This window comes from Pygoscelis adeliae, unplaced genomic scaffold (genome assembly GCF_000699105.1).
Source record: "Pygoscelis adeliae isolate BGI_AS28 unplaced genomic scaffold, ASM69910v1 Scaffold106, whole genome shotgun sequence".
Classification (NCBI taxonomy): domain Eukaryota; kingdom Metazoa; phylum Chordata; class Aves; order Sphenisciformes; family Spheniscidae; genus Pygoscelis; species Pygoscelis adeliae.
In genome coordinates, this window is record NW_008824939.1 from 2,504,992 (window position 1) to 2,528,091 (window position 23,100).

At 35.7% G+C, this 23,100-nt stretch overlaps 1 protein-coding gene across 3 annotated transcripts in view; it reads left to right on the forward strand.

Annotated features, from left to right (window-relative positions):
- SCN2A (sodium channel, voltage-gated, type II, alpha subunit) overlaps positions 1-23,100 on the forward strand; it is a 56,169-nt gene that overhangs the window by 22,593 nt on the left and 10,476 nt on the right. For all 3 annotated transcript variants that reach the window (XM_009325396.1, XM_009325397.1, XM_009325398.1), the window contains exons 13-20: positions 733-971; positions 1,900-2,073; positions 4,468-4,824; positions 6,439-6,918; positions 17,655-17,775; positions 18,145-18,299; positions 19,248-19,421; positions 21,569-21,691. In XM_009325396.1, the coding sequence (XP_009323671.1) occupies positions 733-971; positions 1,900-2,073; positions 4,468-4,824; positions 6,439-6,918; positions 17,655-17,775; positions 18,145-18,299; positions 19,248-19,421; positions 21,569-21,691 (1,823 nt within the window). The remainder of the gene's footprint in view (positions 1-732; positions 972-1,899; positions 2,074-4,467; positions 4,825-6,438; positions 6,919-17,654; positions 17,776-18,144; positions 18,300-19,247; positions 19,422-21,568; positions 21,692-23,100) is intronic.

Genomic DNA, 23,100 nt, shown 5'->3' on the forward strand with positions numbered 1-23,100 from the left:
TCCCTCCCCATCTTTCCTGTAGGCCCCCTTTAAGTACTGGAAGGCTGCTATAAGGTATCCCCAGAGCCTTCCTTTCTCTAGGCTAAACAACCCCAACTGTCTCAGCTTGTCCTCATATGGGAGGTGCTCCAGCCCCCTGATCATCTTCGTGGCTCTCCTCTGGATCCGCTCTTACAGGTCCATGTCTGTCTTATGCTGGTGACCCCAGAGCTGGATGCAGTACTCCAGGTGGGGTCTCACCAAAGCATAGTAGAGGGTGAGAATCACCTCCCTCAACCTGCTGGCCACGCTTCTTTTGATGCAGCCCAGGATACGATTGGCTTTCTGGGCTGCGAGCGCACATTGCCAGCTCATACTCAGTTTTTCATCCACCAATACCCGCAAGTCTTTCTCGGCAGGGCTGCTCTCGATCCACTCATCACCCAGCCTGTGTGCCAGATTTCCGAGACAAATTTCTATCTTGCATCCTATGTAGCATTTGCTTGTCAATGGTTATTTTATCTATTGAATATTTAGTATTCTTTTTACAACAAATTTAAAACATAGTGGGACAGATTATTTTAAATTGTAATTTCTTTTGACTGACAGTAGCCTTGGTTTCAAAAGGTCTACAATATCAACACAGTTTATCAACAGTACCTTGGAAAACAGCATTTAGGCCTCAAGGAAATACCCAGGTGATACTGCAATAGAGAAGTATGTTTAAAATGTTATTTTCATTTTTCTCTCTAGAACTGGAAGAATCCAGACAGAAATGCCCACCATGCTGGTATAAATTTGCTAACACTTGCTTGATATGGGACTGCTGTACTCCCTGGCTGAAAGTCAAACATATTGTAAATTTGATTGTGATGGACCCATTTGTTGATCTGGCCATTACTATCTGCATTGTCCTCAACACCCTGTTCATGGCCATGGAGCACTATCCAATGACAGAACAGTTTAGTGGTGTGCTTTCAGTAGGAAACCTTGTAAGTCTTTCATGATGTACCATGTATGTCAAATGCATTTTTCTTAAATAATTCTTCCATGACCTATGTGAATATGTTTAAAAGAAAATGTTGACTGGATATTTATAGGCTTGGGATGGTTGAATTGAAATTTAAGCTGTACTGAATCCCTCTTTGTTGACATGTGTGGGTTTCGCCACTCTTGCTTTATGGAGCAAAAGATAGTAAGATTTATTGGGTCAACATGCATTTTGATTTTTAAAACCTTCAGCTTCTGTCATTGAAGCTGGTTAAAGGAATTTATCTAATATTTTTTCTTGGGTGGATACTTACAAATCATAAGAACTTTCAGTTCCATTCCAACACCTGTTTTGCTCCTCACCAGCACCTCCTCAGGTCCTGGGTGTTCAAGGAATTGTAGAGGGGAAAGACCCAATAAGCATGGCAGATATACTGCAACTCCACGGGAAATGGTGAAATAGCATGACAGTGCCTTCCACAGGTCATCCTGAAGAAGAATAGTTCTGCTCAACTTTCAGTATAATTTTTTTTCTTCATAAAATAATTGTCCCTCTCATAATCTTATCTTTATCCCTGGAAGCAAAAAGATATCCCAAGGGCAAAGATGAGATCTAAGGAGGAAAAACTGAGCATTAAAATCAGAAGCGATTCTGTGTGTTGGTATTTATACATGCATATTAGCGGCTAGATAAAACCATATTTTTCCCATTTACCTCTTTTTCTTTGGAAACCAAACATTGTGATGCATATGTAAGCTTCAGATCTGAATTTAATCCCTAACCCCAATGTATGGCAATATAGAGAAGCTATTCAGATTTATTATGGATTGCTCGCTGAAGATATAACTTACCAAAAGTTGATACCATTAGTTTTATTTTTTTAATATTTTCTCATCAAACTGGAGTAAGAAACTGTATTTTCCTTGCAGGTGTTTACTGGAATTTTCACAGCAGAAATGTTTCTCAAGATAATTGCCATGGATCCTTATTATTATTTCCAAGAGGGCTGGAATATTTTTGATGGTTTTATTGTGAGTCTTAGTTTAATGGAGCTTGGCCTTGCAAATGTAGAAGGATTATCTGTCCTTCGATCATTCCGATTGGTAAATATACTAAATAAAATATGTTTCTATGTTATGTTTTGTATTTGTGCATGTATGTTGTGCATTTTTCATTTGTACATTACATATTTGGCTAAGACAGAAGATCTTTTCGTAAGAACTTACAAAATACTAAATTGCATACCCACTAGATGGCATGTATCTATTATGTCAAGTTTGGTTTACATATTATCTTAGTAACATCTATTTCTTCTTCAAGACATTGTCAACATCAATTCTGTTCTTGCAGTGAGTGTGCTTTAAGGATTAACTTTTTTAATAGTAATATCTCTTAGAGTCTTTTTCTCCCTAGATGAGGGAATAAAAAATGCAAGAGCCACAGGCCTTTTCTACCTGTGACTGAAGATTAGTAAATCACTTAGTAAATAATGGATTAGTTAATAAAAGTTTATTGGCAGTTTTAGCTGATAGGCTTCCATTACCAGTTTGCTTACATGGTTAGTTTTAGAAGAGAGTAGTGTTAAGATTTTTCTTTGGATAGGGATTTTTCATCACTTCCAGCCTTCTCCTTACCATCCTCTGCAAGGGTCCATCCGCTGTCTAACAGCTTTTCTGTTTGGAAGTCACTACAGTATCTGTCTGTTATTAGATCATAGAATAGTTTGGATTGGAAGGGTCCTCTAAAGGCCATCTAGTCCAACCCCCCTGCCATGGGCAGGGACATCTTCAACTAGATCAGGTTGCTCAGAGCCCCGTCCAACCTGACCTTGAATGTTTCCAGGGATGGGGCATCCACCACCTCTCTGGGAAACCTGGGCCAGTGTTTCACCACCCTCAGGGTAAAAAATGTCTTCCTTCTATCTAGTCTAAATCTACCCCCCTTTAGTTTAAAGCCATTCCCCCTTGCCTTGTCGCAACAGGCCCTGCTAAAAAGTCTGCCGCCATCTTTTTTATAAGCCCCCTTTAAGTACTGATAGGCTGCAATGAGGTCTCCCCGAAGCCTTCTCTTCTCTAGGCTGAACAACCCCAACTCTCTCAGCCTTTCTTCATAGGAGAGGTGTTCTATCCCAGTGATCATTTTCGTGACCCTCCTTTGGACCCGCTCCAACAGGTCCGTGTCTTTCTTATGCTGAGGGCTCCAGAACTGGACACAGTACTCCAGGTGGGGTCTCACCAGAGCAGAGTAGAGGGGGAGAATCGCTGCTTTTGATGCAGCCCAGGATACGATTGGCCGCCTGGGCTGCGAGCGCACGTTGCTGGCTCATGTCTAGCTTTTCATCCACCAGTACCCCCAAGTCCTTCTCAGCAGGGATAGATATCTCTGTCATGAATAGGAACCTGAAAAACCTTGGTCTTGCTGAAGACGGCTAGCATACAAGTTGATGTTCAAATCCTCTTCTGAAAAGACCTACACAATAAGAGACATGAAACTAGAGTTCCTAGTCATCAAGCTCAACTTTTGCCTTAAATAAAGCAAAAAATATTTAACTTTAAATAAAAGTTAAATAAACCTCCTTTAAAAAAAGAGGGGGTTTAAATTCATCCATTTGCTGGTTCTCTGTATAGCGTTGTATTGCATTTTGCCTAAAGTCTAATATCTGTCTGGATTGACTTCTACCTCAGTAATAGAATTCTGGTTTTAACTTTTCATCTATATATTTTATTTATGTCTCATCCGATGAAATAATATTTAGATTTAGATTCCTTTTAGTATTCGCCTTTTTCAATTGTCTGAACACATGCTGTATCTTTCCAAACAATTTCATTTTTGTCTGTTTCAAGTTGTACTTTAATATAACACTTTCCTTTGTCTGTTTTTCTCAATGTTGTACAACAAATTTTGTAAGACATGTTACGCTTATTTTAAATGACAGAAAACATATTGTTAAAGATACTTGCGAGTAACTTGTATGCCTGTCATTAACAACTCTAGCTTGTTTCTCTTTCTAGGAAAGCCATTTCTTCCATCTCTCTGCCAGTTAAGATGAATGAGATCTGGAAGTGTCTGTACACTTACAATCCTGTTAAACTGATCACATTTCATATGTGCTGGTTTATTTTTAGTAATATTCTCTTAGAGTTAACTAAAGGAGAAAGACTGTTTTGTCCAACTTGTCTAACAAGTACAACTTTTTATAGATATCTAAAGTCACCAAAAGAGGCAAAGTCTGAACTGGAGACTTTGTGATAATTGCAATGTAATTGAAATGAGCATAGAGACAATATTTTTGACTTCTTATGACTTGAATCAGGACTTAAGACTGCTGATGTCTAGTATTGTACAAAGAACTGGAAACATAAATTTTGTAACTAAAGTTTTTAAAGGTTACATAAGACATGATTTAGACGCAGGGTAACTGAAATATGAAAGGTATAGTAATAATTTCATTACAATTAGTAAAATGAGTAACTGTGTACTATTCTTCTGTTTTGCAGCTTCGAGTTTTCAAATTGGCAAAATCTTGGCCAACTCTAAATATGCTGATTAAGATTATAGGCAACTCAGTGGGGGCTTTGGGTAATCTGACTCTGGTCCTGGCCATCATTGTCTTCATTTTCGCTGTGGTTGGGATGCAGCTGTTTGGGAAAAGCTACAAGGAATGTGTCTGCAAGATCTCTAGCGACTGTGAACTTCCACGCTGGCACATGCATGACTTTTTCCACTCTTTCTTGATTGTGTTCCGAGTGCTGTGTGGAGAATGGATAGAAACGATGTGGGACTGCATGGAGGTTGCAGGCCAAACTATGTGCCTTACGGTCTTCATGATGGTCATGGTGATTGGAAACCTAGTGGTACGTAATCAGTGGGGATTTTTAAAAACTATTAGAACGTATTTCCTATTTTTAATGATTTAGAAATCAGAGATGAAGACTGGAGAAGGACTTTAGGAGATCATGTAATTCATTTGCCTTTTCTCTAAACCAGGTTCAAATATACCCTGATCATTTATGAAAAATGTTTGTCTACCTTTTCTTTTAAATCTTCAGTAAGTTTATAACCTCTTTAGTAAGATCAGTGCTGAATTATGCTTATTGTCAAAAATGCCTTTTAAAAAAAGTCTAACTTAAATCACCTTTTACAGCCAATTAAACTGACTGGTCTCAATAGTGATGCAAAACAGTTGGTCTTCACGACAACATTTATATTACTTAAAGGCTTACTGTTTCCACTTTCAGTCTTTTCTTTCTGAAACCAAATAAGCCTAGCTGTTCAATTTTTTCTTATAGGTGATGATTTCTAAATTACTTATCCCTTTTGCTACTGGCCTCTGAATTCCTCCCAAGCAGCATTTTGGATAGAGACACAAGTACTAAACAATGTGGAATAATTATACTTCCATGTCTTACACCCAGCGTTCCTCATGATACATCCCCAAATGACACATGAAATTTCTGTACCAGCATTGCTTTCCTGATGCAGCCTATATGCCCTTTTCTGCAGTGCTTCCACCTTGCCAGTTTTCACACCTTCTGTATATGTACTTTTCATTTTTCATAACCAACATTTCCACAGTAGTACTTCAGAATTAAATGCCATATTGATTTTGAATCATTTCACCAATTTACCATGGTTATGGTTATGCCTAATTGTAGTTCTTTCTTGTTGACTGCTAGCATCCCTTCTCTTTTTGGTATCATCCACGAATTTTATAAATATGCTTATCCACAGGCATAAATACCAAGTTTAACTGGACTAATGTGAGACTCCTGTGGTATTCTAAAATATTCTGCAAGTTTGAACAGGAAGAATTGACAAATATAATTTAAATATGATCTTTAATCAGTTTTGCACATAGTCTGTCATAATTATATGTAGTCCAAATTTTTCTTGTATGTTTGTAAAATGTCATGCAAGAAAGTTTGAAATAGTTTCCTAAAATTGAGGTGTATCACATCTGTGGACTCTTTATCTCTTAGCTAGTTTTCCTGCCCAAAACAAAAATAGACTGATATATTCTTGGCAAATATATAAGTTCATTATATTCTGAATTAGAGACACTGAAACTATTGTGTGTTGAACTGTAGAAGACTGGAGTCTGCCATTCCCCTCGCCTATGAACACTACAGCGAATGTAGCTTGCATAAATTATTACATCACGTTGTATTCTGCCTCCTTATGTCAGAGGAGCAGACCTGCACTACGTCCAGTGTGGAGGAGAAGGTCAAGGAACAGCTCTGATTTTCACCTATATTAGTCAAGTTAAACAAGCTAAAAATGTTTTTGGCAAGTTATAATGAAATATGGGGGACAGGGATTATGGACTGGAAAGAATAGCAGGAAGGTGGGTTGAAATAAAGAGCTAGCTGTGAAATAAAGTTTATGTCATATTGAACAACCCATAATGGAATTACTTTTATGACTTAAAAATAAGAGATCCAGTATATTTTCTCCTTACTGTCTTTTAGGTACTCAACCTCTTTTTGGCCTTGCTGCTGAGCTCATTTAGTTCAGACAACCTTGCTGCTACAGACGATGATAATGAAATGAACAATCTACAGATTGCTGTGGCAAGGATTCAGAAAGGCATAGATTATGTGAAGAGAAAAGTGCGTGAATTCATCCAAAAAGCCTTTGTTAGAAAGCAGAAAGTTTTAGATGAAATCAAACCTCTTGAAGACCTAAACAACAAAAAAGACAGCTGTATTTCCAACCACACAATAGTAGAAATAGGTAAAAACCTTGCCTATCTTAAAGACGGGAATGGAACTACCAGTGGCATAGGCAGCAGCGTGGAAAAATATGTTGTTGATGAAAGTGATTACATGTCATTCATAAACAATCCAAGTCTCACTGTGACAGTGCCAATTGCTGTCGGGGAATCAGATTTTGAAAATTTAAATACAGAGGAGTTCAGCAGCGAGTCAGACCTGGAAGAAAGCAAAGAGGTAAGACTATTTCTATATTTAAAATACCCTGATGCTTTTCTTTTTTTCCTAAGGTTACTAGTGTTGAATTCAAATCTCTATTTAATTTCTGTATAACAGTGTATACAAATTTATAATGGTATTTAAGGTCAATTGATGTAAGGTTGTGGGTTTTGAATGAGGTAGTAGTATAGTATTGCATTTACAGTAATAATCAAGATGCATAAGACAATTTTTTAGAAAAGTAATACTTTTTTTCTGTTTTATTTAGTTAAATCATTAACAAGAAAATGAACCAATTTAATAACCCTGGATACCAAAAGTCTTACAAAATGTGGGGGGTTTGTGCAAGTTTCTCCATGCTTATTTCATCAGTGCAGTTTATTTACTCTTTTGTCTGCTTTCTGGAGTGCCTCCTGTCAAATTAACAGTTCATTCTGATGCTTTTGACCTTTTTGATGTAGTCAAAATACATTTAGATACATCATAAGTACATTTGAATACTGGACCAGCATCACTAAATGATTCCATATAAATCACTAATAATCCGTCTGATAGTAGCAGAACCACTGAAGAAGTGAAGTAATGGCCTTATGGTAAAAAAGTTATGAAGCTTTATATCTCAATAAAAGAGCTTTTCATACGGCTACCCATTGTCATTTTTAAAGCTTTAAGATACTTGAATCTGTTACCTACTGTGACCATAATAAAATGTACCTCTTTCTGGCACAATGTGGTGCCAAATGGACAAATCCGAGCTAGCACTTAGTGAGTTACAGTGGATGCCGAAGCCATTATTATTGTGTTAACCCAGTGCTCTGTCCTGCACAATTGTACATGGTGGAGGCACACCTCCTCAGGTGGAGTAAGTCTATGCTATGCTTAGTTCTGATGCTAGTTCATTCAGAATTAGCATGGGTATTTTTGAACTGTACTGCATGCTACAATGTAGACATAAACTAACATAAAAGTTTTCATAAGTGATTTCCTCGAGCTTGAATCTGAGGGTATAAATATGGGTAAGATTCTAGTAACTCTCACCCTGAGATCCTTTTTTGTACAGACTGCATCACGCATTTAGTCATACTTTCTTGTTTCTTATCAGAAATGTCTTTATTGTTCTTTTAAAAATATTTCTTTTTTGCAGATTGTTTGTATGAGTATTTATCTTACTCTCCAAAACCATGACTTGGGTGTAGAATAAAGCAGAAGTTGTTGTAGTTTAACCTTTAATTTTTCTCTGTAAAGAAGGGGGCAATTATATGAAAGTTTCGTGGTCTGAATGTAGGATTTTGGTTGATTCTATTCTATCTTTGTACATAGGATAAGAAAAGGAATCTTCTTCAGGCACCTTTACACCACACAGGGCTAGTGCATTGTTCTGTCCTTCCATTCTTCTGCTGTTTCATTGTTCTATTGTCCCATTGTTAACTGTTTCAAAATTTACTGCTGCCAAAGGAGCAGCAAATTCTACTGCTAATCTGGTTAAATTCCACCTGTCAGTGAGATCATCGTGAAATCATCCATAATGATTGCATGTGACAGTAATGGCACAGGCTATTTTTCTGTCTTTTTGTAAATCACATAGTTTCTTGGTACAGGCCTGGTCCTTCTGGGTTTGTTCTTTTTTTCCTGCTAATCATGTTAAAGTCCATCTATCACTTTCAGCCTTTTTCCTGCTTAGCAATTAATGATAGCCAGAGGATGTACTGAAAGTTTGGGAATAAAGTGTCTTAAGTTAAAGTTCAGTACTAGGAAACAGAATACTTTGGATTTCTTCATCACAAAATATTTATTGCGATCTTGGTGGAGTAACAAATACCTATCTGTCATTCTGTATTTGTCTGTAAAGTTAGCATAGTATTTCTCTCAGTTTGAAGGGTGCTGTCGACCTAAACATATCATTTTTCATAAAACATTCTAAATTCCTCAATTGGAAACTGTGAAGAAGATACTGTTAGTTTATTCTGCAGATATATTGTAACTGGGAATGATGCTTCAGATGATATTACTGTATGAATGACACCAAAAGAAATCTTCTGACACAGATACAGTCTGAGATGTTGACTGTGAAGTCCCAGTACAATCAGAAGTATGCACTCAGGAAAACTCTCTTCGCTTCTTATTTTGAGCTACCACCCATATCAGATTAATTCTGATAATGTTACTGATTCTGATACTACCACTACTCATGGTAGTAGTAAACCATGTTTTAAATTGTCCTATATACTTTTCCTGTGCTTGTTCTTTTTTAAAGGTTGTGAAGTTATGTACATATTGACTGAAGTTTTATCAAAATAGATTATAGCTCTGATTATTTTTAGTTGGCAACTTCTCTGCAAAAAGTAATTTGGAAATGTAATTGCATTCTACTAATTTAAATACTATATGTCAATAAAATAACTGAGAAATAGGTAATTTAAACATTTTCATTAGTGATTATTAGATTAATTAGCTGATTAGATTAATTAGCTGCTGAAGTCTGTTTTTAAAAATGTAATCACAGGACTGTTCTGTACTAGTGGAGTATTTTCCATTTCTTATGCTGAAGCTACAATTGTGCAGAAAATAATTTGTGATTCACTGAACAGTAGTAGTAAGAAGGAACGTGACTTTTGGTAGTGCCTAATGATTAGGGCATCTGTTTTGAGAAAGAAATCTTTCCCTGCTACAAAATCTGTTTATAATTTCTTAACAGTCAATAGTCAGTGGCTAAAATGCAGAAACTGCCTTGAAATAGGGACTGAAACCTGAATTTCCCATATGAATTCCCTGATCACCAACATTCTTCCTTCTGCTTCTTTTTGTAGTCCACTCAATCTTTAACCATTTACTGCATAAGAGCATTATGTCAGTAGAAGAGACGGAGGATGTACCTTATTCAAACCTATAGGCTGGTGGTTAGTGGGACTGAGTATGACCACAATGACAATGGTGGTATTTCTTTGTATAACGGAATGGTATGACTGTCTTCATTAGCCAAATCTTTCCTTTTCCCAATGGAAGGACCCCAGCTGGGTTATTCTACAAGGTGACAAAAATATTGGTTTTAATTCCTATAGGGAAAATTTTAAAGCAGATTATCACACATTTGAGATGTGAGCTCCAGTTATTAAGCTTCCACCATAAAAGAAAGTGTTTCTTCCCCAGAGACAATATTTAAAAGAAAACAGCGTCCTCATTCCATTCTTAGAGGCACTTAATCCTGTAAATGTGTGTGTTAATCATGCTTCAGGAACCGCAAACTGATCAGGTGATAAGACAAAGAAATTCATATTCAGTCAGGAATGAGCTAGTGCCAGGCAGTTTTGACTGGTCAAGCCTGAAACTTTTCTGAGCATGTTCAGGACCAAAATTTCTTACTCTTGCAGAAGTTGAAGGTGAAAAATTGAAGGGAAACATTTACAAATTTCATGCACCTTCAAGAGTGACACAGCAGTTAAGCAAAGACATTGTGAGCATATTTGTTATTTAAGTGCCTAAATTTCAAATAGATTTTAATCACAAAAGTGCATTTTTTAATCTTAATCCTAGTTCCTAGTTTTCACTAGATAATTCTTATCCACTGTGGCTTTTGATATAGAAGAGTGATGGCTTATTAGTCACAGGACCAACACTCTTGCCATGAAAATGATCCATAGCAAAAGAACACATTTTTTTAATTAAAAAAATGACTACAAATGGTTTTTTGTTCAAGGCTTCCTCTTTTTTGTCGTGCCATAATGTGCCTCGCATTTCTGCCCTCTCATATTATCCCATTTATATGATTCTGCTGTTGCCAAGTGTTGATCTGCCAGTCACTTCATTGCTTATACCACAAATGAAAAGAGCTGAAGTTAGAAACTGCCACCAAACCATATTCAGTTAGCAGTATCCCAAATGAAAGGCAGCTTAGGCATCCATGTGCTGTGAGACCACTTGCACAAGATAGCCAGATGCTAATGAGTGTGTCTGTGTGCTTTTGCTTTTCTCTATGTATTCACATGCATACACATGCTATGGTATAGGGTAATAAACTGATTTTCTACAAAATAATTATAATTTAGTAGCAAGTTTTAATTAAGTATATTAATGTTTGGTGAATTCTTTATTATAACATACATCTTTTCCAGTATTTTGATGGAAATATTAACTAGGTTATGCCTTTCTAGAAACAATACATATAATATTGTACATGCCAGTAGGTGTGAATTTACAAGGGATTTTCTAGAAAATTGCCTGAAACCTAAACCAGAATTAATTATGAGAACATTGTGTCCATAAGAATAGTAGTGGGGGAATACAATGTAATAAGGGAATTAGAGAACAAATCCTAAATAAAACTTTACCATAGAAATAGGGCTATTAAAAAATATGGGGCCACTGTGCTGAGTCTGTTGTCCTATGTGTAAAGCTCCGTGGACCTGAGCTGCATTACTGCTATCCAGCATAGAAGCTATAAAAATAATTTTTCCTTTTTAGGTCCTTAAGTACTACGGGGATGGTTTATATGGAAAATTTTGTAGTGCATGTATAGCTGTGTAATAATTAGATTTTTATGGTAAGTGTAACTTCTAGGCTAGTAATTACACCAAGATATACCAAGTTACAAGATATTTTTAAATGCCTTGAAAAATATGGGATCTCCTAATGCTGTTGCAGACACCTTAATAATGTATATTTTACTTTAAGCAGTATTCAGCGCAAAAAAGCAGAGGTGCTGTGTCCTGAACTTCATTTCCTACCATTCTTACTTCTCACAGGAGTAGAACCAAGCTGGATCAGTCAAGCGGGCAGCTCTGGTGCCTTTTAGCGAGGCAGAGCATCGTGTCACCAATTTTACACAGGTTACCTAAGCAAGTTATACATCTATATGTATATAGTATATAATCACTTTTTAACGGATATTGACTGGCCTGCATGCTCTTCGGCTATGATCCTGTCCCATTCATTGCAATAAAGTACAAACATGCACAGCTGCTCTCTGCTGAGTCACGGGACTCGCATCACAGCATGGTCAGGCGAGACCGGCAGCCCCAGTATTTCTGTCATTCAGATGCTATACTTTCCATGATATTTTAATAGTATTTTGCAGTGCATGCTATGTACCTTTCCCAGTCTTGATGGCAAAGTTTTCAGGATTCTATTTCTGAAGGGTTTTCTTTCCTTTTGAAGGAAGACAGAATATGTAACATGTAAGCTATGTTTCTCATCAGAAGCTTATGTAAGTCCATCTGTAAATTGTGTTGATAATGAAAGGCTGCTAGCTGTTTTCGAAAACTTTCATACTATTGTATTTTAGCTTAAAATGGAGGTAACTTGCAAACTCATGATAGTCACGTTTATTTTTCACAATTTTTTTCTTAGAAATTCTTTTCTTCAGTACTTGTATAAGCATTTAGTTATTTTGGAGATTAATATGCAGTACTTGAAGCAACATTAAGCATGAAATTCATTTAATTTCCACAGTCAAAGCATGTGACCATCATTTGGTTAAAAAAGCTCATACAAAACTGGTATTTGGCTGGTCAAACATTCAGAGATCAGTTCTGCTCTTACTTACGCCCACACTTACAAGTGTAGAGGTGCAAAGAGAAAACTGATAGCAAGATCTGGCCCAATTCAGTCTTACCATAGCTCTTTGATTTATGCTCACATATTGACTACCTCCCCAAACATCTAAAATTGTCTGCCCTGAGAAACTTAAACTTATCTTATCAGTAATAAATAAAGTTCGGCAGTCTAGTAAATAAGCTCCTGATTTTGGACCAAAAGGTCCCCAGCTTCAGTATGATTTACATCCCACCTGCTAAACATTACCATAATATTTACAACACTGTAGTTGTATGATGCTGCTTTCAGTTTGGTAAATCCCTGGAGTTAAAATACACTTATTGCATAGCTTTTTGTCTTATATTTTGTGAGGAATAATTTATCTGATAAGTCATGTTTTGATTTAAAAAATACTCATTATTCAAAATCCTTTGATACTCTGAATAATTTAGGCTTTCGATTGTTTGTGAATTGGTCACATCATATTGGCATATTGTGATTCATAGCGAATGATATTAAGTTGTTAATATTAGAGTTAATTGGAGTTTGCTTAATTAATCTTTACAAACAGCAGTCCCTTGCTCTGCTTCAGAAATATCCTTTCACTATTGCTTGTGTGAATTAAAAAGCCTTTTAAAGTGGCTTCCAGTGGGAGTGGTTTTGCAAATATTTCCACTGCTACTTACTATGTTTTTGCTTTCATCCAACATTCTTGCAAATATTTTCATTTATCAAATGCTCGTAAATAAGTAGATCAAAGGAATTATGAATAGCAATAAAGTACACAGTGGACTATAATTTAGGGATCCTGTTTTTCTGCAGTATTTGCAAACAATAATCATCACAGAATTGTTTTGCTTTGAGTTACAATGACCTGTTTTTTTGAACTGATAGTTATTATGCCTGACTGTATAACCACTAGAAAGAGTGACATCCAGATTCCACTTAATTATACCAGTGGAACTACAATGATATTTGCCACTTGGTCGATTTTATAGGTGATATAGCTGTACTGAAAAAGACTGGATAAATTTGGATGTAATATTGCCATTTACATCACAGAACATTTCATTTTCATACTGAGAGCCACACAGCACTGAGAAAATGAAAACAATATAATTTCCATTATTTAACATTTTCACAGGTATTTGGGAGGAAAGGAAATTAAAAGCAAAACCAAAATGGTGGTTTCTCTTGGCGCCATCTTCCTGCTTATGTCTGTTCAGCTCTTTGCTCCTTCAGTCCCTTAAATTATGATTTCAACAGCTGTTAGTGGCATCCTGGCCAATCATGAAATTTCAGGCTTTGTTAAAAATGTTAAACTAAGAGCTGTTCATCTACTCTCAGATAATGACCTTGGAAACAAAGAAAGAAAGAAATAGAAGCTCAAAGTGGCCTGGTTGTAAGTGAAGCAGAATTGTATGAATCTATGAGATGTTGTCGAGGTTCAGAAAGTAATTATGTCAAAAACTTCCTGACCTAATCTTGGCTGCTGCTTTTTGCAATGCTGCTCTCATAGGCAAGCTGCTTTCCACTTTCAGTTTCTATCTTGAAAGATAAACTAAAATCTGTATCTCATACTGTACTGTATTGCTGACTAAAGCATGACTGGCAATGCTGTTGGTAGATGTTAAATAGAAGTTATATAAATCTCCATAATTGGTATACTGCTGCGTTAGAACCATGTAAGTAGTTTTGTCCCCTTACTGTCTTCTGTGAAAAGGAGATGGAGTATGTACGTTCTGAGGTTTTGAAAAGCAGATTTCTCTGAGAATAATTTCCTTAGCATACTATTTACAGAAAATCTAGCATCATAACTCTCGAAGAGTGTCTGATACTTGACCCTGATAAATCTCTTATAATCTGGGTGACTGAATACTTTTGAAACCTAGAACCATGGTATAAAAAAGGCTTAAAAAGGACTTACTGTCATATCAAAGATAACGTTTGGATTTGATGATTATCTTGTTTCTACAGGTTCATTGTTTTTTTAAATCTGTATACATGTTAAGTATATAGCATTGCTTAAATCCAGTTTTTGTAATGCTGGTGAGCAGAGAAGAATTTATCAGGTACAAAGGCAACTTTGAGGTATGTTAAGGTAAACAACTGGGACATATGCTACATACCTAACATATCAGGGTCTGCAATTAGGGATAGTCTAGTTATCCAGCTATCCAGCTGGATTCTATATGTGTGAACACTGGCAAGTCACAGTAAGTGGGAGAAAAAGTCTTCCTATGTATTAAAGCATATGGACAAAACATAATCAGCAATAACATGGTCCATTCCCAGGTGATTTTGTGTTGAATACATAGAAATCAGTACAACATCCCTGGGTCAGTTGCTTTATACCAGAGCAGAAGTTTGCTGTGGAAATACGTGATTGTTACTGAAAAGTTTTCCTAGCATACTGAACTTCATTGATTTGGCAAAATCTTAAGACGGCGTATCATAAAACCTTCCTAGCTGTTTGTAATGCATACTAAATTTTGTAAATATTGTATAAAATGCCATACAATAAATTCAATGTTAAAAATAACAAAGAAACAAACAAAAAAAGAAGTAATTATTTCTGTTGAAAATTTTTAATTTTTTCTTCCCCAAATGATACTGAATTACTACAGATTGAATTTATTGAATAATTTTTATAATATGCTTCTTCATATACTCATCAGGTTGGAGCTAAATTCAGGTATAATAGAACAGCATGCTAAGGAAATACTCTGTTACATCAACAACAGAAGAGTAACTGAATTCTCAGTGGGATAAGGCATTTAATTGTTGTCTTTCAAGTATCAGCTGCTGTTGATTCAATTTAGGATTTTTCTGTTTAGCTTAACTCCTGTGGTTATTATTACAGCTCTTTAAAAGAAGCATACCAGATTTTCAGTGAGAAGAGACTTGTAAGATACAACTCACCATACATACTGCCCCACATAAATAAAGATGGCTTTCTGATGTTCCTGATGTTCTGCAGTATCATTTTCTACCTTTTCTACCTGATCTTTTTGATCTCTCCTTATAGTGGGATATCTCTAATCTTCCATCTTGAGTTAACTGTTAGTCTTACACAATTTCAGTAATAGGAATTCATTACCCCTTCTTAAAATTAACGTGCGCTGATTAAACTAACTGCATAATATCTGAGTTACTGAACTCTTCATTTTCCTGTAAAAGAAAGTAGGTCTTTCAAACTTATAGTTTAACCAGTTCATAGTTTTTGTCTGCTCTGCTACTACTACAGCATTCTGCTAGAAATGCTGTCCAGATTGGAATGATGCAAGCAACATTTTAAGAAAACTCTACATAATACAAACAGATAGTCACTTCTCAGTTTAAAAATTATTTACTGTATCGTATTGATAAACGTTAATTTTTTAATACCATATGTAAATTTCTTCGGAATGTACCTTGCGTTAATGGTATTTCTGGCCTTTCCTCAAACTGATGATTGACTTCCACTGATGTTTAAATTCTATGGTCCTTACTTGAGGACTACAGTATTTATCTCACACTTTCCAGTTTCTCCATTTTAGAGGCAGTATTCCACAATGACGAAACTGCCATGCATTATCTATAATTTGAATATGTTGCAATGGGAATTTTGTAAATAATAATCTGCAGAAAAGTGTGCATCGATACCTTTTTACATTGGAGCGAACCTCATAGATGCTAAAGCTCATGCACAAACATGAGACATGAATATGTAAGCTGGGATTTTCAAAGAAACATAAAGGAAATGGGTGTGCAGGTATCACTGAAATTACATGTATAATGTACCCTACAATAAATGTTTCCTTTTGTTTGGTCTTCCTCTAAAATGTGGGCTATAGCATACCATGGTACACAGAAATCAAAGTTAAGCCTATGTCAAAATCACAACACCATATATTGTCAGTGTGATTCAATCAAATCAGAGTGGGGGAGAAAGGGATTAATCTTCTTTTTGTTTGAAGAACATACTTAATATTGTCTGCAATGTAAAATTCCACTGAAGTCTTATGGTAGTTTCTGTATTCACATACTAATATTGTTTACATTTCCTTTACAAAAAAAAGTATAGAATTTGGAGCTTCTCAAACATGTTTTAAAGGAATAATGCCTCTAACTTAAGTTTTAAGTGTCAGCAAAGATATATCTTTAATGCTACCGTGGACCATCTCTCTGTCTAATATTAATTCCCTATAGATTGTATTCTAAATCTGCTTACATCATTCCCTTTATAAAATTAGCTACTTATCAATGCAGCCATTTTACTGATGTTATACTCCACATAGTGATAACATTAGAAGAGTCATAGAATGCCGTGATCAAACTACTTTTACTTATTATAGTACTCATATTTGTCTATCGCCATCATAATGTGATGGTGTGAAAGAGTAATTTTGAAGATTTGGATTGTATTATCAGTATGATTCATTGCTGCAGTATTGTTTTATGACAGTATTGTTCTAAAAGCATTTGTTTTTACTTTAGTCCTTCAAAAATAAAGATTTTTTTTGGCTTTTATAGTGATTGGACATGTATGTGTACTGTACCAAAGTAATAAGTAGTTTCAAAATGCACAATAAATTCAGAAAATGCATCGGCAAGTGAGAATGCAAAATATCAGCTACTGCTCTTAAAGTAATGTGCTGCTCTTTTGGAAATAAAGAGATTTAAAGTATCCTATACAACTCATAACATGTGTTTTCATGTCAATGATAACAAAAAGTTTATATTCAAACTTTTTAGATTTTACAGACTTGATAGAATAACATTTAATTGAGACATGAAAATACATCTGTGCAGCTTGCTGTTGGTTTGGTCATGACGTTGGAAAATTATTTGTATTAACACATGCTATCTGAAGTGTAAAATTCAGCCACGTGATTGGAATAATTAAACAGTACAAAGTGTGAAAGGCACCCATTCCTAACTTACTGAAATTTCATTTCAGAATTCTTACGTGTGGCTCAGAATAGTAGTCTAATAATTTCAGCAATTCCTTGTATGAAAATATCAAAATATTTTCAATAGGGAAGATGCACATGATGTAGTTTCTAATCTTGTGACCTCACCTGTAGTAGAGCAATTTGGCATTATAGAATGTAGATAAGAAATTATTTTAATGTCGGAGCACGGAATACATGCAAAATATTTTGGTATGCATTTCAAACATGAACTTCTATTCAAAATAAATAAAATTGAAAAAAAATAATTATGTGGGGTTTCATTCACAGAAATTAAATGCATCCAGTTCATCAGAAGGCAGCACAGTTGATATCGGACTACCTCCAGAAGGGGAACAGCCAGAAGCAGAACCTGAAGAAGCTCTGGAGCCAGAGGCTTGTTTTACAGAAGGTAGGTGAAGCAAAATATATGCAAGGTGATTAGACCTAAATGTGTGGATTTGGGCTGGATTCTATTTTTCTTCAAAATCAAGAAGCAGCTTTGTGATTATAGTTGTATTTTCTGTTTGTATTAGTAACTCCGTCAGAGGTACTGCCATAGATGTACTGTTCTTGTGCTCTCTCTTTCTCCTTGGAAGGTATTATCAGAGTTACAAAGCTTTAACTTCAAATATTGAAACAAAAATCCTCAAACAGGAGATACTTAATTACAAGCATCTATTGCAGTAGTACTGAAATAGGCCAAATGACTGCTGTTCATTGTGATTCCTAATAAATATTTACCTTATTCTGACATCTCAAAATTTATTATTGCACTTAGGCTGTGTGCGGAGATTCAAATGCTGTCAAGTCAGTGTGGAAGATGGGAAAGGGAAAATCTGGTGGAATCTTAGGAAAACCTGCTATAAGATTGTTGAACACAACTGGTTTGAGACCTTCATTGTCTTCATGATTCTTCTCAGCAGTGGTGCTCTGGTAAATTCAATGTGGAACTATTATGTCTATTTTAAGCAGCAAGCATTTAGAATTACAGTTAATTATATAGCTGCAGGTAACATTAGAATTTAATATCCAATTCATAAATGTTCTAATGTCGACATATATCAACAAGTATTTGGCATGTATTGTAGGATACATAAGAGTTTGCTCACAGGCTATGAAACAAATCGTTTGGCAAGTTCAAAATGTAGTGTTAATGGAAATAATAAATTAGTTATATCAGGCTGGTATTCACATGTCTTCGTATTGATGATAATAGCTTTTTTTTTGTCTTATACACGTTTAAAATAAACCACAGATGAGCTAGGAACTTATCAACAGCAACTTGAGTTGTCAAACTGAGATGTAAGGTGCCAACGAGATTCTGTCAGCTATTTTGCCAGACTGATGTTAAATCAGGCAGGCTGAGTACTGAAGTAATTAGCTCCTCATAGCAGGAGCAAAATATAGTGTACTTGCTACACTCGGGTCAATGCACAGTGATTCACTGTCAATGTAGACATTTTCTTTTGAAAAGAGAGTTATTAATCTCTGTTCAGGATTGCTTTGTGGGTTAGTGTGTATAGTTTGGTTTCAATTATTAGTTCCTCAAAAATCCTGTATCACAGAGTCATTATTAAATCCCTTGTATAATTTTGATAAAAAGTTTTTGATAAAAATCCACGCAATTGAATGAAAATGAGATTTGGAGAATGGTATTACAGTAAGTTTTGTGGATCACTGTTCAGCTCAGCTGAAAGCTGAATATTGTGTTTGGACCCAGCTTTATGAAAAGACTACAGTATGGAGTGAAAGCAAAAGTTGTGCTTGAGGGAAGGATATATGCCTATCATCACATATATCTCTCCAATTCAGATTCTTTCTTGGCTACTATATACCACACTGCAAGACATTTAATTATATCTTCAAAAATCTTTTTCACAGGCATTTGAAGATATATACATAGAGCAACGTAAAACTATCAAGACCATGCTGGAATATGCTGACAAAGTTTTTACTTATATCTTCATTCTGGAAATGCTTTTAAAATGGGTGGCTTATGGCTTTCAAACCTATTTCACTAATGCGTGGTGCTGGCTGGACTTCCTGATTGTTGATGTATGTATTCTTTTCCATGTCCTGTATGACAGGCTCTAAAAATCAGAATATTATATTTGCAGGGTAAGCTTTCTGTTCTATTCAATGGAAACTCTATTTTAAAGCTATTGTTGTGGTATGGTTTTTAATTCTGTTCAGAAAGGAAAAAATATTTAGATATACTTATTAGTCTAGAGATCTTTTGTTGATATTCTCTATTTTTATGAAGTTGTAATGTTTTATTTAAATGATGCTTTTTCCTATTTTTTTTTCGCTGTGTGGCAAGGATGCTGTTCATCCTCTTCAGTTTTTACTGTATATGTAATTTCAATATTTCAAAGCAATTTCTGTAAAGGTTTCCAACATTCTAATCAATTAGTGTAAGTGTCCTGTCACTTACTCTGTGTAGTATGAAAGGAAAATACTGCTAGGAACTCTCAGTTCCATTGTACTATTCAGTACTCCTGCACTTTTCACTGCATCACATGGGCGACCTTAAAGAGACACTTGGAGAACTGTAGATGAGCTCCCTTAGAACGGGTTCTCAAATGATTTCCAAAAGGCTGCACCACCAAGGAGCAGATACACATTGTCTGAAGGAGACCTAGTGAGAAGTGCATTATAATTTCAAGTCTACTTGCTCAACAATGTATGCACAGTACTGGGTAGCGTAAATGGAAGTCTACAGATCTTTAACCATATAGCAGACATTAATTTCCCTTCCATCCCCAATAGCCTGACTACATCTGTGTGTGCTAATAGGGCATCTCTCAGTTCCACATATGTAATTCCCATGGAATGCAAGGTAAGAATGTGTCTTGAGTCACTTGTTCGCTCATTATGAAAAGCAGCAGAATCACGATGTATCTCCCTAAAACTACAATGATATGATACACCATGAAGTCTTTACTATACAGACCTTGGAAAACATTATAACTTTTAAATCCATACCGGCATTGCAGATCCTGTGATAAAACATGACTGTATGCACACTTAGTATTTTGTGGTTGAGTCTGTACCCTTGTAAAAAATTTATTGACTCAATCATCAGATGTGTAAATTACCATGACCAGTAGAGCTTTACAGAGACCCCATGGACAATACTTTACACTGTCATTATATGCTTATTGTATTTATCAAGAAATATTTAATTCTTATTTGATAATCTGTGGTTTAGTTACTTCTGTGAACTTTATAAATAACTATTAGTTTTTCATGGCAACCTTACTCCGGTGCAATTTTTTTCATGGAAAAAATTAATCTCTGAAGCATTTTTTAAAAATCTTTAGTCAGAGGATTAAGATAACGAAGCAAAAAGATTAATTTAGAAATGAAAGAATTAAGAGAGAACATGAAGGATGGAAGGGAAGGGCATTAAATGGAGGGAGACAGAAGATGTTTTGGGTTTTTTTTTCTTTACTAGGGCCACTCCTTCCCAATGGTTTACTATAAATATATTTCTAAGGATTATTGATGGAAGATAATTGTATTATTTATTTTACAGCTATTCTAGTTTATTTACGCATCTGCCTGCAGACCGGACCAGCATTATGCAAGCCAGAATTGATGAAGTGGTTAAAGGAGTCACAGGGAATGTAATGAAGTGTGGATATGCCTAACAATGAAGCTTCTACCATTGTCTAACAAACAGTTGGTTATCAGTCTTGATTAGTCTGGTTAAATCTGAACAGCACTGGTAGCTATGGCTGTTGAATAAGATTTTCTGGACACTAGAAAGTTACATTTGACCAAAGTCCAGGTCTGGATGTGGTTTTTGAGAGCTTTTACATTCTCATCAAGTTCTGAAGATATCATGGGAAGTCCTGGCCTAAATTGACCATTCCAATTCACCCAGCTTTGGGGAGTTTTCTTTTTGCATGTGACTTCATTTTTCTTTAAATACCACCAAATGTTGACTGGTTTATGTGAATTTAGAAGGCATTTTTATACCATTCTACCAACATGATTTCATCAACAGGTACCTAGAATATACTTTTATTCTACTTTGTCTGACTTGAAAGATCTTTCTGCATTACAGAGGGATTCCGGGAGAAAGAGGTCCAGCCTTGAATCTTCTTGAGAAGTTCAGGGCACACATCATTCCCACCATATGTATCAAAAGGATATACAAGATGAATGAGCAATATTGCCTTTCTGTTTTTGTGTAGGTCTCTTTGGTTAGCTTAACAGCTAATGCCTTGGGCTACTCAGAACTTGGTGCGATTAAATCCCTTAGGACACTAAGAGCTTTGAGACCTCTAAGAGCCTTGTCGCGATTTGAAGGGATGAGGGTAAGACAAAATGAAAGAATCTGAAATAATGCATGCATACACAGAAACAATGCATGCAGAATAATCAACGACCAATCCATGCAGAAATGCTACACTATCATCCTATATATTTTACATTTATCACTAACATATAAGCAAAAGGCTTCATCTGCTTATATGAATTCATGTGTTATTGCACACATTGTTACACTTACTTAGGCTCCTTGGCCTTCGCCCTATTTCATATTTTCCTGGAGGGCCCAAGGATTTATCAACTGCATGGACCTATGCAATGTTACTACAAGACTGAATTTATCCCATACAAATAAATCCCACTGTAGTCAGAACACTTTTAAAAAAACAATACTTCCTCATAAAAGGCTGTGCACATATACACATGTATATATTCACATGTGTATTTCATACAAGTATAGAATATCATGCGTATTCTATCGAATTATCTTTAAACCTACTATTCTGTAAATATTAATTGGGAATTTCTGTTACAATTTAAAAGTTTTGTAATGAATTCCTATGTTAATAAGTAAATTGGCAGCATTAAAATACCTTCTCTCTTTCAGATTAGGACTATTGCATTCTATTTAAGACAACTTTTACAGTATATCAAAGATGGAGTTGGCTTTATGATTTCTGGCCTAAATTGGTTGCCTACTGCTTTCCATATTGATTTTAAAATGTTGATTATAATCTATAGAGCACTAAGCAGTCTGAAAACATATCAGAAGACTTTTGCTGACAGAGTTGGGTATATTTGAGAAGTTACTGTCCCCAGCTGTTTGTTACCACTATATCAGTTACCACAGCTGAGACCCTCAGTGGCCCAGCTGGGCTCTCTCAGTCTCTTCCAGTGCAAAGTCAGATAGATTAGTTCCGATCACTTCTTTAGTGCACTGTAATGGACAAAGACCTTATGTATTCTGCTATGACATGAAAGCTCTAGAAATGTTTCTCTTAGGGGCCGTAGTCAACAACTGGAGATGGTAGATATTTCTAGCTCCAGCCACAAGAAGATGTCTGACTTACACCTTCAAGGTCCATCTGTCTGCCTTGGACATATTGCCATAGATCTAATTAGCAGATGCACCTGAGCTGAAACCCTATTGCTGTAATTAAAAGGGATCCTTGTGTGAGCTCCCTGCTGCAATCACTGATCTTTGGCACCCCAGGTTATAAGCCAATTAGCAAATTTATAAGTCAACTACAAATTGTTGAGCTTCTGAAGAAAATGTGATGCTCTATGCGTGTGGAAAGTGAAAGACTTCAACCAAAAAGAAAACAGGCTTTGATGAAAGGTTGTAAAGTCAAATAGAAAATGCCACTTCCTTGCCTCCATCAAATTTCTGGAACTTTGCTGAAGCAAATCTGAAAATTTGGGATGTTTATATCAGATATAAGGCCTATCTAAAACT